The sequence below is a fragment of the Nycticebus coucang genome, chromosome 16, assembly GCF_027406575.1.
Source record: "Nycticebus coucang isolate mNycCou1 chromosome 16, mNycCou1.pri, whole genome shotgun sequence".
Taxonomy (NCBI): domain Eukaryota; kingdom Metazoa; phylum Chordata; class Mammalia; order Primates; family Lorisidae; genus Nycticebus; species Nycticebus coucang.
Window position 1 is genome coordinate 8,890,412 of NC_069795.1, and position 19,480 is coordinate 8,909,891.

Consider the following 19,480-nt stretch of genomic DNA (forward strand, 5'->3'; position numbering starts at 1 on the left):
ATGGGGTGATGAGAAGAATGTATATTCTTTATCTTTGGGGTGGAGTGTTCTATATGCGTCTATCAAGCATAATTGTTCTAGGGTCTCATTTAAATCTCTTATATCTTTGTTTAATTTCTGTTTAGAGGATCTGTCCAGCTCTGTAAGAGGTGTGTTAAAGCCCCCTGTTATGATGGTATTATCAGATATCATATTGCTCAGACTGAGTAAGGTCTGTTTCAAGAATCTGGGAGCATTTAAATTTGGTGCATAGATATTTAGAATTGAAATGTCTTCTTGTTGTAGTTTTCCCTTGACCAATATAAAGTGACCATCTTTGTCTTTTTTGACTTTAGTTGCTTTAAATCCACATGTATCTGAAAATAAGATTGCAACTCCTCTTTTCTTCTGAATTCCATTTGCCTGAAAAATTGTCTTCCAACCCTTGACTCGGAGCTTTAATTTGTCTTTTGAAGCCAGGTGTGTTTCTTGCAGACAGCAAATGGATGGCTTGTGTTTTTTAATCCAGTCAGCCAATCTATGTCTCTTCAGTGGGGAATTCAAGCCATTAACATTTATGGAGATAATTGATAAGTGTGGTAGTATTCTATTCGTCTTATTTTGTGAGAGTCCATTGCTTAGTTTTATCTTTTGCATCAGTGTGGAGGTTAGGTTCTGTCCTTTGATTTCTGAGTTCTTACTTTGTTGCTGATCCATTGTGGTGGTCAGTGTGCAGAACAGGTTGAAGTATTCCCTGTAGAGCTGGTCTTGTTGTGGTGAATTTCCTCAATGTTTGTATATCCGTAAATGATTTGATTTCTCCATCAATTTTGAAGCTTAGCTTAGCAGGGTACAGAATTCTGGGCTGAAAATTGTTCTGTTTAAGTAGATTAAAGGTAGATGACCATTGTCTTCTTGCTTGGTAAGTTTCATTAGAGAAATCTGCGGTCACTCTGATGGATTTGCCCCTGTAGGTCAACTGGCGCTTACTCCTGGCAGCTTGCAGAATCTTTTCTTTTGTCTTGACTTTGGACAGGTTCATCACAATGTGTCTTGGAGAAGCTCGGTTAGAGTTGAGGCGACCTGGGGTCCGATAGCCCTCTGAAAGCAGTGTGTCAGAATCTTTGGTGATGTTTGGGAAATTTTCTTTTATAATATTCTCTAGTATGGCTTCCATTCCTCTGGGGCATTCTTCTTCCCCTTCTGGAATTCCTATAACTCGTATGTTGGAACGTTTCATAAAGTCCCATAATTCTGACAGTGAACGTTCTGCTTTCTCTCTCTTCTTTTCTGCCTCTTTTACTATCTGAGTTATCTCAAAAACTTTGTCTTCTACCTCTGAAATTCTTTCTTCTGCATGGTCTAACCTGTTGCTGATACTTTCCATTGCATCTTTAAGTTCCCTGATTGACTGTTTCATTTCCTTCAGCTCTGCTATCTCCTGTTTATATTCTTCATATCGTTCATCTCTGATTTGATTCTGTTTTTGGATTTCCTTTTGGTTATTTTCCACTTTATTAGCAGTTTTCTTCATTGTTTCCATCATTTCTTTCATTGTTTTCAACATGTGTATTCTAAATTCCCTTTCTGTCATTCCTAACATTTCTGTATAGGTGGAATCCTCTGCAGTAGCTACCTCATGGTCCCTTGGCGGGGTTGTTCTGGACTGGTTCTTCATGTTGCCTGGAGTTTTCTGCTGATTCTTCCTCATGAGTGATTTCTTTTATCTGTTTCCTTGCCCTAATTTTCCTTTCACTTCCTCTTGCTCTTTAAGTTCTTGTGCCTGTGGACTAAGGGTTACAGGACCAGAAAGGTGAGAAGGTTAAAGAGCAAAAAAGGGATGAAAGAAAGGAGGACCGAGTGATAAGAAGAAAAAGAAAGATAGAGAAAGGAGAGGGGGTAGGGATAAGGAATATTGACAAAAAGAAGAGAGGCACAGAAAGAGGGAGACAGGGCAATATAGGTGTACAGTAGGGTACTTTGACACAACCTTAAAAAACCCCACCTTCTGGGGGTTGGGTGCCCAGTTGGGTGGTTCCCTTGAGGTCAGCAGCTCTTTGCTAACCTGGTCAGACACAGTACCCCACCTCCACCAAGTAGAGAGGAAAGACAAAAATGCTATAAATCAAACCAAAACAAGCAAACAGAAAACTTTATGGCGATAAAATTGGGTGAAAAACCAAGTGATAGCGGTAGAAACACTAGCAAAAATGAAGTTGTAGTTATTAAAAAAGGTAGCAATGGGAAATTATAATTAAACTAGAAAAATTGAGAAAGGAAAAGGGATCTGTATGGAAAAGATTGAAATTAAGAAACAAAAGAACATCAACAACGTCAAAATAAACAAACAAAAAAACCCAACCAAACAAAAAAAAAAGAAAAAAAAATACACAACCAAAAACAAAGCAGTTTGTATATGTTGTTGAATATTGTCTGGGCAACACGTGGTCTTTTGGGGTATGAGATGTTAGTCACAGTTCTGATACGACTGGAGGCTGCTGATTTCTCAAACCCCAGCAGGTAGACACCCTAAATCTCTCTTCAGCCCACTTAAAAGGCACTTTGAACTTGTAAACTTGCTGAGCAGAAGCTTTCCCAGCTTTCTTGCTGGAATCACTGCTGAAGTGGCTATCCACTTACTCAGTGTGCCAAAACCGGTCTCACTCTGCCCCTGAGGGTTAGGGCTGCAAGGCGGCTCAGACCCCACCCTTAGGCTACTTGGTTGCTGGGTTACCAGCTCCCACCCGTTTCTAGCTCTGCGACCCTGAGGGCGGAGCTTGCCGGGGCAGATCACTGACAATGGATCCGTGTGACCCACCGCCAAACACTATTAGCTCCGTCTGGCTCAGCGGCTCAGACTGGGGCCCTAGACAACGGCCAAAGTTCTCCGCACTCCCGCTCAGGCCTTCCCCAAGGCAGTTCAACTCAGTGCCAAGTCCAAGGACATCAAAACAGTTCACAGGTAAGGCCTTTCTGGTTTGCAGTCTCGCTGCTACTGAACTTACAGTTGTGGGCGGGTTTAGACGGATTGAACACACGAGACCACTTGCCGGTTTTCCACTGTTTTAGTCCTCCTCTTGGGGTCCAGAAGTCTCTCGCTGACTCCCTGTATCCTCATAGGAGTGATGATAGGCAGTTCCCACCAGCCAGAGATGCCTGGAGTCCTATCTCCCCAGACTCACGGTGCCCAGATGCAAGGAAGCTGTTACTCGGCTGCCATCTTGCTCCGCCCCCTAACGCTAACTTTCTGTAAGGAAGAAAGGGAAATAAGAAAATATGCTGTTACACCCGAGAATCGGGGTCCCCAATGACCACAGGAGAGAGCCAGACACTGATGCAATCACTGGAGGGCGTTTATTCAAGCTGGAGCCTGGGCTGCCAGCACCCCCAGACGCAGCTGGGACCCAGAGCCCTGTGCTTGTGGCATGCCGGGGTTTTATGAGGGGGGTTTGGGGTGAGGGGTGTGGGAAGCAAAGCTGATAGGGTCCCACCAATCTTTTTTTTTTTTTTTGTAGAGACAGAGTCTCACTTTATGGCCCTCTGTAGAGTGCTGTGGCCTCACACAGCTCACAGTAACCTCCAACTCCTGGGCTTAAGCGATTCTCTTGCCTCAGCCTCCCGAGCAGCTGGGACTACAGGCGCCTGCCACAACGTCCGGCTATTTTTTGGTTGCAGTTTGGCCGGGGCTGGGTTTGAACCTGCCACCCTCGGTATATGGGGCCAGCGCCCTACCGACTGAGCCACAGGCGCTGCCCCGGGGTCCCACCAATCTTAACGGGAGGGGGGTGTGTATGGGGGGGAGGGCGGATGCATTCCAGGAGATAGGGAGAGGTGTGGTTTACTAAGAAATGAAACTAGGAACTTTCAGGTTTTCTCCAAATGGAGGATGAAAGCCTAAAAGCCCAAAATGGCGTCACTGCGTCACTGGGTCCTTCATTCCCCCCTTCTTGTAACTAAGAGGACCCAATCATGGGACCTCAGTGCTAAGTCTAGGATCGTCAGGGGAGCTTAAGGGCTGATGCTGGGCTCTGAGAACTATGAGTTGCACTGCCCCAACTCGTTCTTTTAATGCAAAAATAAACACATATCTGTTCATTTGTGCAAAAGTAAGCACAGGAAGCATAACCCAGAATCTAATGAGAGTTTGATTTGTGATTTATAGAAGGGAGGTGATGGGGAAGACCAGGGGAGAAGGGACAAGTGTGTCACTTCTCAGAGCGTACTTATCTGCACAGTTCTACTCTTGGACCCACAAATTAAAAAAAGAGGAAAGAAACAAGGGTGGTGGGTAGCGTAAATGGAATACAGAAGTACAGTTAAACCTAAGCTTTTTTCAGATGACCACATTAAAGGGGGGGAAATACAAACCAAGGGAAATTTTAAAAGTAAAATTAAAAGTAAAATTTTAAAATTTTACTATTTATTTACGTACCATCAGGCTAAAGGCAAAAACATACCCTGAACCCTGGTAAGTGTGCTTTTCACAGTAGGGTGGATCAGCACTTCTCCAACAACTTTCCATGTATTACAGCATTGAGCAAATAAATAAATATATTGTTAATAATGGAAGCCAGATTTCTCACTGTCAGAGAAAGAATTTATGAATATGACTGGGCGGGTAGGAAGGCTAGAATGAGCCTTTGGTATTGGATTGGAATTAGAGTTTTCAGTGAACTCATGGTTTGTTTGTTTGTTTGTTTTTCAGTTTTTGGCCGGGGCTGAGCTTGAACCCGCCACCTCCGGCATATGGGGCCGGCGCCCTACCCCTTTGAGCCACAGGCCCCGCCTTGAATTCATGGTTTTTAAGATTGATCCATAGATGGATAGATAGATAGAAAGAGTATAGTTGACCCTTGAACAATACAGGTTTGAACAGCAAGGATCAAATTTTTTTATCAAAGTGGAATATTCTGGGGATGCAAACCCCAGGCACAAGGAGGGCTGACTTTCTGTATATGCAGGTTCCACAGGGCTGATCTCGGGACTTGCATGTGTATGTATGGATTTTGGTATTGGGGGGGGTGGTTCTTGGAATTAATCCCCCATGTACACCAAGGGATGACCCTAATTTATATAAACACCATAGACACATGTATACGTCTTATCTAGCTCTTTCTTAGCACCCAGGTTTGTTTTATTTATTTATTTATTTATTTTGAGACAGAGTCTCACTTTGTCCCCCTCAGTAGTGCGCCATTGTGTCACAGCTCATAGCAACCTCAAACTCCTGGGCTTAAGCAATTCTCTTGCCTCAGCCTCCCGAGTAACTAGGACTACAGGTGCCCTCCACAACACCTGGTTACTGTTTCTCACTAAAAGGAACCAGAGCTCCTTGGAGATGGCCGAGGCTGAGAAAGCTCAAGACGAGCCTGGAAGAGCCAAGGAACCTCCACTGGCCAGGTCTGGGGCAGGTTAAATGTCTAAATGAATAATGATAGGAAGGCGTGTGATCTATTGAATTAAAAAAAGTAAGAGTCTGTAAGTCCATTCTAATGAAATACATAAAATAAATAAGTAGGGAGAGAAGAAAAAGCTTTTCCTAGCAGTAGAAGCCCAACAAGTAAATATAGAAGAAATGGTGGAATGAAAAGAAATGCCGTTTGGCCACCACCAAATAAATAATTGATTGAAGCAAGAATTATCCATGGATGCCAGAACTAGTAGGTTAAAGTTTATGAAAAATATTTATCTCCCCACAGTGCTTTTTAATTACAGAGGAAACCCAGTGGGAGAGTGTGGTGTATAGCACCTAATCTGTGAGCAGTTCATGTCATCAGTATTGGGTCAAGCCCACACCATGTCCTCCTGAGTCGCACACCAAGAGGATTCAATATTGCTTCTGTGTATTCCTGCTAAAAATTCAAAACATGGCTTGGCACCTGTAGCACAGTTAGGGTGCCAGCCACATACACAGAGGCTGGTGGGGTCGAACCTGGCCTGGGCCTGCTAAACAACAATGAAAACTGCAACAAAAAAAATAGCCAGGCATTGTGGCAGGCACCTGTAGTCCCAGCTACTCAGGAGGCTGAGGCAAGAGAATCACTGAAGCCCACGAGTTTGAGTTTGCTGTGAGCTGTGATGCTACGGCACTCTACCAAGGGCGACATAGTGAAACTCTGTTCAAAAAAAAAAATCCAAGTCTAATCACAAGAGGGTATCAGATAATCCAAACTGAATGACGTTTTACAAAAGAACTTCCTCTGCTCTTTAAAAAAATGTCTAGAGATCATAAAGGCAGAGGAACTAAATGCGATTAAAGGATATACCAAGCAGGCTCAGCGCCTGTGGCTCAAGCGTCTAAGGCGCCAGCCACATACACCTGAGCTGGCGGGTTCGAATCCAGCCCAGGCCTGCCAAACAACAATGATGGCTGCAACCAAAAAATGGCCGGGCATTGTAGGTGCCTGTAATCCCAGCTACTTGGGAGGCAGAGGCAGGAGAATCGCTTGAGCCCAGGAGTTGAGGGTTGCTGTGAGCTGTGATGCCACGGCACTCTACCCAGGGTGACAGCTTAAGACTCTGTCTCAAAAAAAAAAAAAAGACACCAAGCAGACAGGACATTCTGCATTGGATCCTAGACTGGAAAGAAGACTGTGTTTCGCTCTGAAGAACATTATTATAGATTCCATCAGGGGTTGGCAGACTGTGGCTGTTGGGCCATATCTGACTTGCTGCCAGATTTTGTGCCATTTGAGAGGCAATATTTTTTTTTATGACATTCTGGAAAAAGCAAAACTATAGAAATGGTCAAAACATCAATGGTCACCATGGGTTCAGGGCGAGGGAGAGAAGGACCAGTAAGTGGAGCACAGGGGATTTTTAGGGCAGTGAAACTGCTCTGTGATGGTGAGTCTAGGACCACTGTGTGTTTATCAGAACCTGTAACGTGTGCAACACAAAAGTAAGCCATGAACTCTAGTTAGTAATAATTTATCAATACTGGTTCAGAAATTGTAACCAATGTAGCACACCAAGGCAAGATGTTTATGATAGGCAGACTGTTGAGGGGAGGGAGTATATGGGAACTCTCCCGATGATTTAAACCTAAGGCTGCTCCATTAGTTAAAAAAATAGTATATTGTGAGACATGAACAGTGTATGTAACTCAAATTTCTACATCTGTTACGTGAGCCCAGGAGTTAGAGGCTATGTTAGAGAACCATCATTACATCACTGGATTCCAGCTTGAGTGACAGAGACCTTGTCTCTGGAAAAAAAAAAAAAATAGAAAGTCCCCGTGCCCACAAATAAAGTAGCCTTGGCACACAGGCATGGCTGCTTTTGCCCTGGGACAACAAGGATTGAGAGGTTGCAACACAGACTGTTGTGGACACACAGCCTAAAATATTTACTATCTGATCTTTTACATACAGTTTGCTGACCCGTGGATTAGATAATAGTGTTGTATCAATATTAAGTTGCTGATTTTGGTAATTATTCTGTGATTAGGTGAGATGATACCTTGGAGTTTGCGGAAGTACCCTTGGAAGTATATAGGCATATGGAGACGTTAGGGCTATAACCAACTTTCAAGTGGTTCAGAAAAAATGATGAAAAGACAGAGGGGAAAGCGTGAGTGGGAAAAAGCTAACATTTGGGAAACACGGGTATCATGTGAAGGGTATATATAAATTTTTTGTACTCTTCTTGCAACTTTTCTATAAGTCTTATATTATTTAAAAGTAAAAGATTAAAAAGAAAAAAAAATAGCATAGACCTTAGAACCAACCAGAACTTGGTTTGAATTCCTAATCTGGCAATGTGGCCTTACAGAAGCAGTTCTGCTTTTCCAAGACTATCCTTTCTTCTGTGAAGGAAGGTTGTCTTCTCAGATTTGGAAAGATTGAATGAAAAAGTGCACTTAAAACACCACTCATAGTGCAAAGAATCATCATCAATTCCAGGTGACCAGTTGAAACATCCACCTGGGTACCTGCAGGATGATGGTGCCCAGATGTCTGCTTCCCATGTGCTCAGAATGAGGCCCTGTCCATCTTATGAAATAGCAGCATTTCTCAAAAGCAGGCCCTCTGTAGCGGTAGATGACTCGTGGTGGTGGCTTGTGGACACTGTCCACCACGAGCTCCTCCATACCCAGGTGAAGATGACGGGTATTACTTAGAAGATCTGACCAGCCTGAAAGGTTGGTTGAGATGATTTTAAGATCTGGAAACTCATGGCGGAGAGTCTGAATGCTGGGGTGTGGTGGTCAGTCGGGGCTTGCTGTCAGAAGGGGAGGATCTGACGGTCAGGACTGATGTTGAAGGATGGCCACAGATGCAGATGTGGGTGTTGTAACTTTCAGGCTATACAAGCTTCCTTGCCCTTTGTGAATTCTGTGATGGCACCAGCGTAAGATAGATGGTGTTGACACCCAGACATCCAGTATTTATGTCAGGGTAGGAAACAGGGAAACAGCGGCTTGCTTTCATCTTGATTGAGTAATACAGCCTGACATCAGTGAGTGCTCGATTTACTAGACAGGTGCCTGCGTCTGAGAGCTGGGTCTGCAGGATACCTTCCTGTGAACAGTGAAAGGATTTAGCCACAGTGTGGATGTTATTTTGATGATGGAGATGAGGAAGATTAGCCAGAAACCTGTGAATGGAGGTATGGAAGTTAAATAAGCATCACTCGGCTTCCAGGGAACTCCCATGGAGGACTATGATGGCTCTGGCTGTGAACACCTCACACCTTGTGGCCTCAAACAAAATACTTGCCCTGTTATACACAGGGAGGAAGAGGATATGATCTAAAGCATTACTGGAGGCTGCGTTGATGAAGCACATCTTTATGTACAATCCATGTAATGGGAGAATATATTAATAAAACTGTTACATCACTCCCTGTGTGCCCCACTGACCAGTACTGTCTGTGAGCAGTCACCAGAGAAAGTCAACCAGAGAGCTCATTCAACCAACCTTCTGTAGCTTTGCTAAGTGGGTTCAGTGAAGATTTTGTGTTCTCAGTTGATGGTATCAGTTAAAGGTTTTTTAGCCCAGGTAGAGATCACCTTGGTGTGCTTGTGGGTGGGAGATATTAAGAGTTGGGTAGAGGAGAGAGGCTTTATCTTTAGAATGTTTGAAGACTCCTAAAACTCAAGTTTCCCCATCGTTCCTTCCCTCCTCTCCCCTCCCTCACCACCCTCCTATTCCCAGGAGGGGAGTTAAGCGTAGGCTGTTCTTGTCTTCTGGCAGCAAGAAGTTCTAGGATCTACCTAGCAAAGACAACTTTGTGTATTCCGTCATAATTTGCTTTTACCAAAATTGCACAAAACGTCCCATTGTGTAGCTACCTGAAGAGACTGACAGAGGTGGAATCCTCTGGGGTGATTCTTATCAACCTGAGGATTGAGTCTGGATATGTCTGATTCCCTGAGTCTTTTTGATGTTTCTGAAGTTCCTTGGGAACCGTTCCTTAGCTGCCAGGGTAGGACCCTGCAGTGTTCTAGGGACATCAACCTCAGCATTTTGTCTCCACACCCCGTGGCTGGTTCAGAAGCCACCAGGCAGAAGCTGGGCCAGTTCTGCCCTAGACTGTGTCGCCTTGCAACATGCAGCCCTCCCACAGGCCCCGATGTTTTTAGCAGAAACAGCTCTTCGTTTTCTTTCAAAAAACAGTACTATGCATTCCTGAATAGAAAGGAAGCTTAAAAAAAAAAAAAATCAATTGTACTGTCAAAGTACAACATTTTTAAAAAGATAAACTATCTTGATATAGTTTAGCTTTTACCATTTTTAAAAAGTGCTACCCAGATGTAATGGTTGGTTTTCACAATGTAATACATTTTAGAAAGCAGTTCTGAGAGGAAGTGCAGTGCTATCTCCTTTGACCTGCACAGAAGGCAGCAGGGTTAGGAGCTGGGAGAAGTCATCCTGCAGGAAAGTTTATAAAAATCAAAAACGAGCAGTGAACCTTCAGGGTGTGACTGCCTGCCCCTCCCTGCCCCCACTGCCAATTCCTTTTCTTTTTCACATATGGGAAGCTCCAGGGAATGCCTGAGCACGTATGTCCCTCTGAAAGATAAGAAGACAGAGTCTTAACTGAGAAAATTGCGGGGGGAGAAGAACACAGGAAGGCAGCATGGAGCCGGCCACCACCCTGCACTGGGAGGGACCAGGAGGTGAGGAAACTGCCCAGCCCAGGATGGAGGCTCTGGTGCCGCCGCAGCCCCGCGCCTCCCCCTGTTGCCCCCGGCAGCTGCCTTGGAGCGTGATGCCCAGGACTTATTTGGGTAGGAGGTCCTTCTTCCAGAGAAAGATTCCATAACATGTCTTCAGGAAAGGGAGGCACAGCTGAAGGCGCACCACGGCTTCCGGAAGCCAGCTGCCCCTAGACCGGCCCGGCCAGGGGTGATGCATTCTGTGCCTGGAAAGCCCTCACGGTGTGAATCTGTGTTCTTTCCAGATAGACAGTTTAACCACTAGTGAGCTAGCGGATGTAGGCTTAATTTACTAAAAAGAAAAGTGGGGTTTAAATAAATCTTTTCTTAATATCATTTTCCTAATTATAAAGTTCATAAGTGTAGTCCAATTATAGAAACCCTGGAAATTTCAGAAAAGTATGAACAGAGAAATAAAAATCACTTGAAATCTTACCACCCAGAGATTGCATAGAACAGCATAAAAGAATTAAAATGGTCACATGATTCTACCTTCACCTTCCTGGGATAACCACTGTTTATATGTGACCTATATTCTTCTATAAATACACACTTTACCTAAAGGGAATCATACTATGATACTGATTTTAAGCCTTTCTTTTTTAAAACTTATCACCATAATAAGAATGTTCATAAGTATACACCTACAACATTATTGTAATAGCTCCAAAATAAAACTTTTCCAATCATCAGAAACATATTTTATAAAAGCATAATGTATGTGTCTTTTTTTTATTTAAGGAGAAAAATCCTGGAAGAATATACGCTTTTAATGAGAAGAGGGATTTAATGTGGGTGATTTATTTTCTACTTTGTACTTTTCTATATTTTTCAAATAATTCTCCCTGAGATAACCACAGCTAATGTTCTGGTATATTTTCTAACTGTTTTTAAAAGTATATTTTAAACGTGATTGGAATTGTGCTCTATACAGGATTTTGTATCCTCATTAAGTTACTGAAGAGCGGAGCATTCTCCCACATCCCGATGGCTTCTGTGATAGTCTTTCACGTGGGGATGCTATCATTTTTTTTTATTTCTCAATTATGAACAATTTGGATTGTTTCTGATTTTTCACACTGTATTAGTGATGCTGTGGTGAGTAGTTTGCCCCAGAATTACCCTGTATTTTGTTTCTCTGCCTGAATACTCCTCAGGGTTCAATTCGGTGAAAGTACAGTCTCTGACTCAGAACATATGAAGTTTTTAAGGCTGTCCTTCATATGAACATACTAGTTTGAAGAATTTCTGCTCAATAGTTCCTGTCAAATAGTCTCTTGCTCATTATTTATAATAAAATAGGTGTTACAGGTAACTTAATATTATGGGTTGTCTTTATTATTTTTCAAGCAGATGTTTGGTCTTATTCTTAAAAATTATAAATAGTTTAATTATAAATATATCTAAATGTATAAAACATCTTAAAAAATGCAAAATAAATTTTAAGTTAATAGGTAATCAATCATATTAAAGAACAGTTTTAGTGAAAAATCCAAACAGACAAAATTTTAGATTCAGATTCAATCAGTCAACTTTGGAGATCAGATCCAAGCCTAAGGAAATAAACAGTCCGCATTCACCACGTGACATAAAAGTAGAAATCTGGAAATAACTGTTCAATGGGAGATCGACTAAGTAAATTATTAAGTCCACGGAATAATCAAAAATGACAGTTACAAAAACTGTGTAGCAACATGAAAGACACGCTCGCAATACAGCTTTAAACAGAAAAGCAGAATACAAAAGCTACGCGTATTGGTGTTCCAACTGTGTAAAGCTCAGAGAAAAGAAAGAGGGAGATAAGACAGATTGTTAATGGTGCCCGGTTGATGTCACAGTGTGTGCTCGGCTGCCACTCACAGAAGCCTTTCACTCCACAGCCTTTGCCGACAAGGAAAGAAAATAGGCAGAGGCTGGGAGATAATGGTTAGGTAACCCCTGCTCCCCCTCTTTTGTAAGGACATCATTGACAAAGGAAATGCATTTATGGTCTCTTTTCTGCTAAAACAAACAAAAGCAGGTTCATGTTCAGAAATGTAAAATTTATAAAGTTCATAAACGCTTCTTTGTTGACCGTGGGCCCTGTGGTCTTAGCCCCAGAGTTATCTGAGATGGTGCAAATAAATCTGGCGGCCTCCAGTTGTCTGCAACGAAGCATTAGCTCCTTCCCCTCTTGTCTCCCTCCTCGCAGAATTTCCCCTTGGCCTTCGGCACAGACTCCCTCTTCTCATTAATATACCCTGTTAACTGCTGCCAAACCTCCAGCAGTTTAGTGCATATGTTCCCTTAATCATTTCTCTTTGTTCTAGAAGCCTGTGTTTGGTTTCTGAACCAAGCTTTTTCCTGCCCCCCCACCCCTTTCCACTGTCACATCGCTGGCTGTGGCATATGACTGTCTACTGTCTACATGTTTAAAGAACATCCCAGATTGCCTATGTATTACAGAGCCTCTGCAGTCTGCTCACAGTGTGCTGAGCCACCCCCTCACCCCGCCTGATCCCCCTTCCCAGAGCCTTGGGCCTTTGGACCCCAGGTAAAGGGTTGCCAGGACTTTCTAAAAAGCAGAGGCTCCCAGAAGACAATGTTAACTCCCTGCATAGACAAAGACTCCTTCTTAGGGTTTTCTGTCAGCCCAACGTAAGAAAAGGACACTTTATTCTTGGAGCCCAGTGGTGTATAGGCGCATTCACGCTCAATGAGTTATTCATGGTGTCCAAGAGAAATACTTCTGAAGCCGTATTTCATATGAGATGGAAGTGGGCCTGGTGCTCACTGAGGGCACCCTGGGCCTGCTCCAGCCGCTGTGTGGGAGGACAGATGTCCAACCAGCTAAGCCCCTGCCCCATGCAGCCCAGAGGCTTAACACAGGGAGGGTCTTGTGGACTCCTCCTGTCCTAACTGGGGCCTGCACACACTGGCAGGCAGAGCCCTGCATGTCATCGGTGCATAGGGAAACACTGTGTGTTGTTCTTCTCTGCTTTTAAGTATTTTCCTTCTTTTGCCGAGTTCCAGAGATTTGCAGAGTTCCAACCAACCCCTTTGGCCGAGAGGGAAGGAGGATGAGCCTCTCAGAGCCCCTTTCCCCTGTGGATCTCTGGAGACTTATTTTTGGAAATTTCTGTTAATACAAAATACCATTTCCTCCTCACCCCTGCCCCCGCTGCTCCTCTCTCTCAAAATAAAACTGTCTCAGAGGCCCTCCCAGCTGCACTGACAGCGGGCACAGCTGAATGTGTCTGCTCAGGACCTGGCCAGCAGCTGGGGAGCATGGAGGACCCTGTCCTCATACGGGCCTCAGACACGCAGGACGCAGCTGGGAGGAGGCCCTCAGAGCGGGGCATTAGTGTGTCTCTTTTTTCCCCTTTCCTTTTTTGAAAAGCATGAATGCTGACTCATTTAGGAGGCAACACAGGGCACTTTTCTACCTGTCCCCCCAAAGGGAAGTTTGTTTTCTTTTAAATGGCACCATTTTAAGAGCAGAACTGAAGCCAAAAGTGATCCAAGGTTCTCTTGAGTTCTCAGAAGGTGTAGATTTATTTACTATAGTTAAATCATAATTAGTTCTCAGGGGATAGTGTATCTTTTAAATGGCTTTATTGGCACCATATTGGTTTTCTGAATAATCAGAAACTTCTGTTATAATTGTGTTCTAGCATTCAAACAGAAATGCACCGTAAGTGGAAACAAATGTCAGGAATTGCTAGTTGTCACTTGAAGAAGGTGCACCGGAGGGGCCGAGGGGGAGAGCGCTTGACAGGACGTTCTGATGAAACGTAATCTAACCTAAACTGAGTAACAGCTCAGGCAGGTGCCTGTGCCCTTCCCCCATGTGCGTTTTTGATACTACATGATGGTTTTTCAGCCCTTTTCACTCTCACTACAGAGCAGAGCTGGGAGGGTGATGCTCCTCCTGGCTTTGCTTCCCTATGGAGCTCAAGGACCTAAAGCCGGCCCTTCCTTGGTGGCACATTCACAGATGGGTGCAATGCTGTCTTTCTCTGCCTGAGCTACTGCTTCTGTTCTGGCTGACGGGTCTTTCCCACCACTTGCAGGTTGATGTTTGAGATGCCGCAGGAAACGGGATTAATAGCCATCGCGGGCCGGCAGACGCAGGGCAAAGGTGAGCCAGCTTTCGCCACCATTCCTGTTCCTTTTCTTTTCTGCAGTCTGTGACTCCTGTGGCCAGGGAGCCTGTAAATTGTGTAGGCTGACAATCAATCCGTCTCAAGGGTTAGCAGTTGTTTCTGTTTTCATAACTGCCTAGAACAGAGGAAGATTTAAAGCCTTTGTAGAATTTAAGCATTCTTTCAAATTGTGATGTTTTATTAATCAAGTGACATTTGCTTTAACATTTGATGACCAACATCTTGTAAATTCTGGGCTCTACAGTTTGTGAATCTCGAGCATTTGTTTTCCTGAAGGTTTGTGTGAGGTAGTTTCTGTGTCTCTGCTTAAGGTCACACAGAGGGGCCAGGCACGTGCCAGACCCTGCCCCAGCTGGCCCTAGAATTCGTACGGATACAGTGGGCTCTCCATCAGTGCCCACTCACAGAGTGACCACAGCGGACCAGGGTGCAGTTCAGGGCTCACACCACTTACTGGTCCTGGACCCACCTGGGATCGGCCCCCGCGGGTTCCCTGCCCCGCCCCTCCCCAGCCGGTGCCAGGCTGCCCCAGTATGCTTTTAACCCTCACAGGCTCTTAAGCAAACAAATAAGGAGTCTACTATTCCCCTCTTCTTTCTCTTAAACATGTCTTTTGAATATACCTCAAAAGGGAAAAAAATTCATTTTCTTAAAAGCTGTGTGTGACTCCATATGCAGACTAATAAAAAGACCGTGTGGAGGAACTTTGATTCACTCTCCCTCTCATTGTGATTATTTTACTTTCTTAACTTCAGTATTAAGAACAGTCACAGTGCAGAGTTAATCTCGCCAGTCCCTCTTTTTGAACAGCTTTAGTGAGATGCCACGCACAGCCGTGTGGTTCCCCCCTTCAGAGTGCGGCTCTGTGGGTTTAGCATGTTTGCTGGGTTGTGTGACCCTCACGACCGTAGGGAGCACCCCTGGAAAGCGGTCCTGGGGCCTCTCGTGGGTGAGTGTGGAGTCGTCTAGTTTCCCGGTGTCTCTGCTTCTGCCTTCACAACCTCTGTTAAGAATTAAATTCATAGTCACGTTCAGACACTGTAGGATTGTGAACCATCGAAACATAAACAATATGCTCCCAGAAGCAGTACATTATGCTAATTTTCAGAAACTTTTCAGCAACAGAGCTTCAGATTTTAAAAAGCTTTTCTTTTACGAATTAACCTCAGAATTTGCAAGTGTTTTACTAAGCCTCAGCTTGTTTAAGTGGGGCAGCTCTTCCATGTGTCCGCATCTGTCCATGCAGCAACGGTAACGTGTTTCCCAACGGGGCCTATGTTGCAGGGCGGGGAAGGAATGCATGGCTGAGCCCCGTGGGATGCGCTGTTTCCACTCTGCTCATCTCCATCCCACTGAGATCCCAGCTTGGTCAGAGGATTCCGTTTGTCCAGCATCTGATGGCCCTGGCGGTCGTGGAAGCAGTGAGGTCCATCCCCGAGTATCAGGTATGTACACTTGAATTTTCCCTGTGTCCCTGTCAAGCACGCAGGATTCAGCACGGTTTTGTTTGTGGCTTGTGTTTGCCTAACTGATGGGTGCAGAGCCTCACCCTGCCCTTTGCGAAGCTGGCAGCTCTTGGGGTATTGAAAGCCACCAGGAGCTGTTGTTGCTTCAGGCCTGCCAGATGCATTCAAGGCCCACAATTCCACTCAGAATCGTGCCTTTCCATCCAGTTTGTCAGGTTTCTCAAACATCCCAGAAAGGACAAGGTTTTGTTTGTTTGTAATTACTGTGTATTGTTTGAAGCACTGGACGAGATTTGAATGTTGGACTAGATAGGACCTATTTGTCTACATTTTGTGTCGGAAAGAGGTTTGTTTTTTTGTTTGTTTTTGGTTAGTAGGACCTGGCTGGGTTCGAACCCCCCAGCCCTGGCGCACGGGGCCGGCACTCTAACCATTGAGCTGTGGGCACCCAACTGGAAAGGGTTATTTCTTGGACCTAAGAAAACCTTCTCATTTCCTGTCTCCTTTTGCCATAGTCTGTGCTCAGTGGCGTTCAACATCCAGGTTCATTTGGGACCATCTTCCCCTGGCTGTCAGGACAGGTGCACCAGTGTCACTGTTATTTTTAGATGCTTAGACATCAGTTATCAAAAAAACGAGAGAGAACAATTAGCACAGTAACTAAAGCCTTTTCTTCCATATCTGGAGCCCGCTTCCCATACACCCCTCCTAAATGTTCCTGGAAGAAGTTCAATGGCTGCAAAAGGAGCTTCTCCCCCACCCACCCACCTCCCTCCCACATCCAGCTCTTATGTCAAGCTAAAAAGAAATGATCATATTGATCCCTGAAGTGGGGTGTTGAAAGCATGACTCTCAGAGAAGACTCAGAAGTCCTATTGTCACTGTATAAGGAAGACACAGTCTGCTGTACCCCCTTAAGTCCCCCTCTGATGCTGCAATGTCCTCATACCCACCAGGTGTAAATCTGACACAGGTAATTCTAGGGTCTGTGTTTCCCATGTTAGTTATATCCCACCACCACAGTGGACATTTGTTGCCAGGCTCCTGGCCTCCATGCTTTGGTGAGTTTTGCAGTGATCAGACTATCAAAAACCTTCAGGAGCCCAGCCTACAGTGCCTGAGCTATATAATTGGTCATGTAAAAAGTAATCATGAGCGCAGAGATAGGAGAAACTATCTTTAACTCCAGCAATGGGTTAATTAGTCTTAGGAAAATAAGTAGAATGCTGAGGCTAGAAGGTTAAATGAGCCTGTTTGGGTTTTTCATGGCTTTGGTTTGGACGCTGAGCCTCACTGGCTAACTCAGTATCATGCTTTTTGGCCCCGCTGCTTGCAGAGGCTGTACTTGGGCTGGGGAGACTTGGGCTCCTGTTCTCCATAAGAAGCTCCCACCAAAGTTCTGCTTTCCTCTTCAGCTGCCCCAGCCTCACCTGTCTAATGGGACTGTGATTCTGAACTGGATTTATTTTTAACATAGCACCATTATCTTACACAGTACAGCTGCTAGATGGTTGAAATGGGCCCCGATTGTGTGGCATTTGCTATTCTTACAATCTTCGCTAGGGCTCCAACTTGTCCCTAGTCAGATGTCACCATCAGCACACACATCACGTCCAGCTTCCCCACACCCTTTGCACTTCTTCCAGAGCCGGCCTGGGGCTGCCTGTTCCTTCTGTCTGTGAAGTCCTCTGCCTCCGGGAGCCACCCTCCCTTCGCCCTCACCCCTTACTGCCGCTCTCTGCTTCTTGAAATGCTGTTTGTCCTTTGAGGCTCAGCACAAATACTGTTCCCTGAGTGCTCCAGCCGCCTCCAGCTCTCTCCTCCAACACCGTGCAGCTCTTGAAATATCTAGACCTCTTTTTTGGTGTTGACCACGTGTGGCTTTGAAGCAGAGTGACATGTGCTTCTGGTCTGTGTCCTACAAAGTTGCAGAGTGATATGTGCTTCTGGTCTGTGTCCTTCAAAGTTACTGGCTCTTCGGGAGCAGGATTCGTTTTGTTTTGGGCCCCACACAACTTACCCTGGTGTCTTACACGTGGGAAGGTCGCAGCAGCTATTGGAATAAATGAGAAAATGAAAACTAAGTACACAGCCTTCCTCTTGGAATAGATGTTCCTGTTTACTTGCCTGCGAGCCTGACATGTCATCATCTGACTCATGAACTAGACCTAAAAAGTGCAAAGTTGAGTAAGAGCCAAGTGTGGGGCCACAAGCTGCTGCCCGTGGAGGGGAACAGTGTGTCCTGGCCTGGGGACCCGGTCTGCATCCTCCTGCAGAGCCAGGGACTTGCTCTGCTGTTGCTACAGCGGTTCAGGGGGTGTGAGGGAAGGCAGAGAGAAGCAGAGGAAGGTGGGGAGAGTGGGAGAGGCCACAGTCCCCAAGTTACAGGTTTTCTAGATGAGAGCTCCGCAGCCATGGCACTCTGGATATTTGGGTCTCTGACATTGTGGCTGTAAGCAGCTTTCCTATGGCTTAGAAGATGTTGCAGCATTGCTGTGACAACCAGAATGCTACCTGGTATTCCCAGTGCCTCCCTCTCAGTAGAGAACACCTATTCTAGACAAAAAGGAAACACCAAGTTCCTTATGAGTTAAGGGTCACTGTGAGCACCTGGGTTTCATTTAGACTTTCCTTCCCCTGTCCCCCGTTCCTGCATTTTTTCTCTCAGCCTAAACTGCTGTGCCAGGGAAGGTGGGCTTCCAAAGAGCAGAAATGTACTCTGTGTGGCCGAGGTACTAAGAAGACCTGTTGGAAAGAGAGAAGGGGAGGGGGGGTGTCTCACGGGAGCAGCGGGGCACATAGCATAGTTTTGGTTCCCTAGGCTGGATGTCAGAAAGCCCTGCGTTTGAATCCCAGCTCTACCACTTCCAAGCAGTGTGACCTCAGGCAGCCAAGGAACCTCTACAGGCTTCCGTTTCCTCCTCTGGTAAATGGGTTTAGTACAGTGACACACAGACAGGTTCTGAGACGGGGCTTGGGGTTATCCTCGGCCCCGTTTGAGAAGACCAGCCCCGTGAGATTTGGAGGCTCTCAGCTGCTCTCTTGTCTCTTGTTTTTTTCTTGCCGAGTGTCTCCCTTCCAACCTCACATTCCACATGAGCTTCCCGCATGCTTGTGACACAGCCTGGCTGCCATCCCCAAGTCTAACAGACCTGGCAATTCCAGCAATTACTTGGTCTAACCTAGTTTGTGTCCCAACCTCGGAGTCACAGCGGGTAGGCAGAGGCATGGGTGCCCTAGCCTGAGGCAGAGTCCATCCTACTGTGACCGGGTCACAGGCAGAGTTCCCCCGTGGGCCAGCGCGACAAGTTCATTCCGTTCCCCAGGCTGAGGCTTTCCTTAGCACCTCCGTAACAAGTTCCTCCTCCAGATCCATGGCGTTCTCCTTGAGACACTGCTACCTGCCTTTTGTGACGTTGCTTCATCCAGGGTGTCTTTGCCCCTCAAGCTTGAGCTCCTTACAGGGAGGGACCCCTCGGAGTGCTGCTGTCCCCCACCCCGGCCCCCTGCCCCACACACATTAGGCACTCCGTGGCAGGGATTGCCACTGATATTGAGATAATGAACTTCATTCCCAAGGTGGGCATCTTCAGAGGGTGCTCTGGATGATGAGAAACGGTGGGGGTGGGAGAGAGCGCTGGGTTTGTGGGGGCACATCCTCTCGGTCGCTCACCTTCTAGCCCGAGAGGCACTTCACTACTGGATGGTCTCAGTGATTCACCGTCTGA

The 19,480-nt window shown here is 45.5% G+C and overlaps 1 protein-coding gene across 11 annotated transcripts in view; it reads left to right on the forward strand.

Annotated features, from left to right (window-relative positions):
• The window catches only part of HLCS (holocarboxylase synthetase), a 219,862-nt gene that overhangs the window by 192,031 nt on the left and 8,351 nt on the right, over window positions 1–19,480 (forward strand). For all 11 annotated transcript variants that reach the window (XM_053564715.1, XM_053564709.1, XM_053564712.1 and 8 more), the window contains 2 exons: window positions 14,194–14,261; window positions 15,571–15,731. In XM_053564715.1, the coding sequence (XP_053420690.1) occupies window positions 14,194–14,261; window positions 15,571–15,731 (229 nt within the window). The remainder of the gene's footprint in view (window positions 1–14,193; window positions 14,262–15,570; window positions 15,732–19,480) is intronic.